Source organism: Morus notabilis, unplaced genomic scaffold, assembly GCF_000414095.1.
Source record: "Morus notabilis unplaced genomic scaffold, ASM41409v2 Scaffold172, whole genome shotgun sequence".
In the NCBI taxonomy this organism is placed as follows: Eukaryota; Viridiplantae; Streptophyta; class Magnoliopsida; order Rosales; family Moraceae; genus Morus; species Morus notabilis.
The window spans coordinates 339,462-345,317 of NW_010362230.1; the positions used below are offsets into that span (position 1 = coordinate 339,462).

The 5,856-nt window shown below is 28.8% G+C and overlaps 1 protein-coding gene across 2 annotated transcripts; it reads right to left on the reverse strand.

The window, feature by feature from the left end:
• Nucleotides 1-734: 734 nt before the first annotated feature.
• LOC21407830 (transcription factor MYB54) lies at nucleotides 735-2,022 on the reverse strand. Of its 2 annotated transcripts, XM_024167771.1 has the most exons (3): nucleotides 1,908-2,022; nucleotides 1,411-1,662; nucleotides 735-913 (listed from the first exon to the last, which is right to left on the reverse strand). In XM_024167771.1, exons 1-3 carry the CDS (start codon nucleotides 2,020-2,022, stop codon nucleotides 735-737), a joined length of 546 nt encoding a protein of 181 aa, XP_024023539.1. The 2 variants fall into 2 exon arrangements, 1 of the variants encoding a protein (XP_024023539.1); XR_002902489.1 differs by lacking the exons at nucleotides 1,411-1,662; nucleotides 1,908-2,022 and adding an exon at nucleotides 1,192-1,254 and having other exon boundaries at nucleotides 856-913.
• Between the last annotated feature and the right edge of the window lie 3,834 nt (nucleotides 2,023-5,856).

The window sequence follows — 5,856 nt, forward strand, 5'->3', positions numbered from 1 at the left end:
ATTTTCCTACTTGCTGTTATTAATTTCATTTAAAGAGTTTTTTCTAGTTGATATCTTTCGTTTGTACTTCTTTCTTGTCAATTTAAGTTGATATCTTTCACATAGCTATTTTATTGTATAAATTTCGTTGAAAATAACTTATTAGATAAACTTGAATATAAAGATTAGTTAATAATTTTGCATCTCAAAAGACATGAGAAATAAATTTAAAATATGTTTAATTTATTTTTAATATATTTTAAATGTGTTTCTTTCAAATGGAAAAAAAAAAAGGTCCCTAATTTAAAATTTATGGCACTAATAATCTGCAGGTTATGAAAATGTAATGTGTGGGTTATTTTCCTTAAGGACGTATTTTGTGTAGCAGCATAAATAATAAACTTGAAAAAAATAATTGTTAAACTTGAAATTTTCTCGAAAATCATTTTCGATTAAGGCCTCAAATTAGCTTGAGCTAGCCGGCCTTCTCTCAATTAATTTCAACCTAATAGAAATATATGTAAACTTTCCAGAGTATAGTGTATAATTCTCGCTGCTTATAATTTCATGAAGATACAAAAAAAGGAATATTAATCTACTTTCTGATAATTTGTATTGCATGGCTAAAAGATCTAGTTGTTAGCTTGACCTGTGCGTGCGCGCGTGTGTGTGTATATATATATATGTGTGTGGTTGTGTTTACAATGACATTGAGATCAAGTACAGTACTACAAGATCTCACATATCTTTTGTGATCAATTAGAGCTTCCAACAGATAAGAAGTTAATGAACGGAACACCACTTTTGTTTTGTTGTCCCTTGGCTTCTTGATCAACCTCCTCATCCTCTTTTCTTGCATTATCTATCACTTCACTTCCGTTAGACTCGGCATTTACTTGGAGAAAATCATAAAACTCAATCGGCTGAGCTTTCACTGCAACAAAATAATAGGACATTACGCTTTTAGAAACATGTAAACTCCAACAATATAAATGTCTCATGATCACATAGTTTTAAGCAATACGAATACGTAGTTAATTACATAACAAAAAGTAGGAACAATATAGAGTACTAGATTGTATTTCTATCGTCTGGAGTATTATCAACTTTATTGATCATGTAGAGAAAAAGATTAACTGTGTAATCCAAATATAGAATATGGCAGGGACAAGACTATACATATTAACATGAATGAAATGATTTTAGTCATACCTTGATCATGCATTGTGACGCCCGGACTTGAATCTTGAGCAAAATAGAGGTACTCTTTGGCTGATGAAAGAGGATTAAGAACTGTACTACTAAAAGAGTAGTTATAATTCTCAACAAAAGAAGTTAGATTAGTATTAGTTCTCCTGTCACAATTGGTACCAACAGGAGCATGACTAATTACTATATCTTTTTTCGTTGAAGATTTTCGGTCGCCATTACTAAGTAATGCTTGATGAGCAGCTCTTTTGGCACAGAGCCTTGATCTTTCTCTGCATCTCCGGGCCATGATGACATGCCAATGGTTCTTGACGGCATTATCAGTTCGGCCGGGAAACAGCCTAGCAATTACTGCCCATCTATTCCCATGAATGCAGTGAGAAGCGAGTAGTCGCTCTTCTTCCTCTTCCGTGAAAGGACTTCTGTTAATTCTTGGATCCAATTGATTGAACCATCTCAATCTACAACTTTTCCCTGCACTTACATTAATTTATAATAATTAATTAATTAGCTCAATCAAATCTTATGTATAATCAATAGGGTCTTTTAGCAATATTGAGATCATATCTAGCATTGATTCATGCCAAATCCTAGTTTCTCTGTTTTTTTTTTTTTTGGCCAGAAGAAACCCTAGTTTTTAATTTATAACAATAATAATTGGACATGAATAAAACACACACACATATACATATATGGTGTTGAATGAGATATGATCTCACCTGATCTTCCTTGGAGCTTTTCGGCTATGGCGTTCCAATTATGAGGTCCATATCGTTCCACCAACTCTCGAAGCTTCTCATCTTCTGCAGGCCTCCAATGGCCTCTAGTGCACATGATTTTCCTGAATTAATATATAAGAGTGCTTTTCCCTTTGGATAGTTAAATGGAGGAAACCCTAAAACTACACAGTGGGATTTTTCCTATAGAGATAGCTAGTTTAACCTAGCAGAGAAAGTGGGGAAAAAGAATTGCGGCAACAAAAATCAGAGAGAGATTGAGGCAATAATTGAGATGGAGATGATGAAGAAGAAGAGCTGGTAGATTTAATCAATATTCCTTTAAGAAAATATAAAAAAAGGAAGAAACAAAGAATAAAGAAGATGGGAAAGTGTTTTCCGTTAGAGAGTGGAAAGGGTTTGGACAGACCTTGCACCTGCGACTGATGCAACGTCTTGGCTAACAATAAAAACGCCCTCTTAGCCCCTTTTTATATATACGCACACACATACACATATAGACATGTGTGTGTGTGTGTGTGTATATATATATATATATGACAAAGAAACAAAGCAAGAAAGGGTTGCTTGGTGAGGTGAAATATGGTTCTCCTTTCAACGTCTTCCCTAGTTTCTAACCTACAACGTCTACTTTATAACCCACCTAGCCACCTCCCTTCCCTCTTATTATTACCAATAATATTATTATTTATTTTCCTATATATACACTTATTAACAAATTAACTATGTATATTGCACATTTAATAAAAAGTTATGCTGCACAACATTATTCATGAACTTAAATCCTACCAATTGTTAGATTATTAATATTGGAAATTATATTAGTTAATTAAAACTTTAAAGATCATTTGGTTCTATTTTCATTTAAATGAAAGAATAAAAATTAATGGATTAGAAAATATTAAAAAGGTGGACGTGGAGGTTGGTTATGTTGTTAGACTTAGCGATATTGGATGTTGTACGTACGTGTGAATATTATGTTAACGTTTTAGGTTTTGAACGGCTTTCAGACCTAACTAACAACTTTAGCTTAGAAACCTCAACTGCACGTGGAGACTTGGCTCAGACATATATGTAATGCAACAATAAACATATCCTTTTTCAATAAAGATAAAAAAAAAAAAAAAAAAAAAAAAAAAAAAAAAAAAAAAAAATATAAAAAAAAAAAAGAATCAATAGATCCTTTTATTGCTTTTGGGGTCAAACATCTGGTGTCTTACTTGGCCCTATAGCTGGTTGTTGAATTTGCTGCTTTAAACGGTAAACTTTTATTATTTTTGTTAAATACCCAAATTGATGTCATGTATTCTTTCCATGTCTTTTTTGTCTCATTACCTATTCAATTTAAATTCATCGATCATATCAATGTTATTGTGTCATGTGATGATTAGTATGTAAGTACATTTATTACCAAATGGGGTTAGGGCACTATTGTATAAGTGTACGTATAATAGTTTTCTATGTGTTTTTATATTGTGCGCGGATATAAACATGATAAAATCTTAATACAAAATGCAATTTTATTTTTAGTTTTTCCAATAATTAAAAGTCATATTTTTTATAAGTCGATGAAAGTTTAGACTCTTTGAAAATATGCATATATATACGCATTTTTTCTTTTGATTTAGGATTATTATCATTCATGGCTCTTGAACTTTAGATTCATTTCCAGTTTGCCCCCTGAACCCTAAAAATTCTCACTTTGTTCCTTAAATTTTGAATTGTTCCTACTTAACCCCTTATATTGTAATTTATGTTAAAAACATATTTAAAAAAAGAGAAAAACGCAGTCACGTGGCCTTTCTGTTTGGATTTATGTTAAAAAAAATTGATAAAAACCACAAGACTAAGCTTAACCCCCTATTTTTCCATCTAATTTTAACATAAATTCTTACAAAAGAGCTTAAATGGGACAAATTTAAAATTCAGGAGGCAAAGTGAGAGTTTTTAAAATTTAGGGGCATCAGCAATAATAATCCTTTGATTTATATATTTTCGTGTATATATTCAATAGTTTGCAAAACACATTTATTCATGTAGATAAGAAATTTACTCTTAATAATTTATCCATGTAGATAAGAAATTTACTCTTAATAACTTAATAAATTATTGATCATTTATGTGCAAAAACACACGTAAAGGGGGGAAAATATGAGTAGTGTTACTGAAAATAAATGTCATTTATCATAATTCTCCTAAATTAGAAAACATTTCACTTTAAAAATCAATTTTTCCTTATATTTTTATGATGATAAATTAAATCTTTTGAAATTTTTGTTGATAACTATGTGGCGTTCTGTGTCATTTTCGTAACTAGTAAGGAAGTATCTAGTCGTATTTTGATTAAGCTTAAGAAATATCAGTAAAAAAAATATAAAAAATATGTAGCCAGCTAAAGTAGCAATAGGTTATATATCTTTGTTGGTATTAATAATAAATATATCTTATATTTGTATTCGGCATAGTGATAATTTTACACCAACTTTGACATTGAAGTTTTGAGTTCAAAGCCCGTAAAAACAAATCATCTATCTACGTTAATATTGTTCATGCATACTCCAAGTATTTAATAAAATAATTTTATGGAATATAAAATGAATTCAAAGCGTACATGGAATTTCAATAATATGGTATTCCAAAACGTTGTAAAAGGATTTATTTATTTGATTTTCATATTTCTTATCTAAGCTTATACTGTTTAAAGAGATTTGTAGTTTCTCTTTTATTTCTAAGTTATGTCATGTTTCTGGTCCTTAAATTCTCTTTCCTCTATCCCAGCTGGCCTACGCTCTAAACCTGAAACACGTTATTTTTATGTGATATCCACAAAGAAAATAAATTAATGTTAATCCTGATTACGATTTAAAAGTCAATATTTAATATCGTAATTAGTTGCTAATTGATTAGTGCATTATTATTATCAACACACAATAAAGTATTTATGCCGCACTTTAGGACCAGTTATGTTCTTAAAATTTTTTGTTGTTATAATGTTGTTAACCAGAAGTTGCTATGATTGAAAGCGTAAAGGTGTTTGGTGAATTTTTATTCAAAACTGTTATGAATATCATAAATTCATAAATAGAAATTTAGATATTCGTAAACTATATATAGAATTATTGTGAAGATTTATGATGACAAAAATATATATATTTTAGCACGCATATTTGTAGTTGGTTTTATTTTTATTTTTAAGGTCAAGGTCCATAATATTTTTTCGCCAAAGTATTATAAAAATATATATAAATATAATTTTAATGTTTAAAATATTTTTAAAAACTAAATTACTAAATTTCTTATTTATTATTATTATTTGAAAATTTTTCATTTTGGTACCTGTGTTAGAATTTTTTAAACGTTTAAAATATGTTTAGAAAATTTTAAATTATTTGTTTTTATTTATAAATGATGTGGATAGAAATGATATTTTACGTCCCAAAAAGTGGCTCAAGATACCTAAAAACATTTTCTAAAATTTCTAAGTACTCGTATGAAATTATAAAAAAAACACAGGTACCAAACTTATATTTTCGATATAAACAAGGTACCAAAATAAAATTTTTCCTTTTCATTTTACACATTTTGATAACTATTAAAAATATTTGAGTAAAATTTAAAATACATTATTTATTAAATATTTTCCATTTTTACATAAATATTTAAATATTCTTTATAAATTTGTTATAAAAAATAAATGGAGAGATTGAGAATTAAGTTTTATTATTAAGATTATTTTATTAAATTTGTATAATGACAGTAGAAACTGCAGTGCAAAAACATCTAGCGACTCGTTTCTTAAATTCTACTATTGGACAATAATTTGTAGAACCTACTGGCTAGAAGTAGGATTTACAAAATACCGCAACACATATTGTAACTCAAAAAAAAAAAAAAAAAAAAAAAAAAAACCTTAAAAAAAAACCCAAAGGCC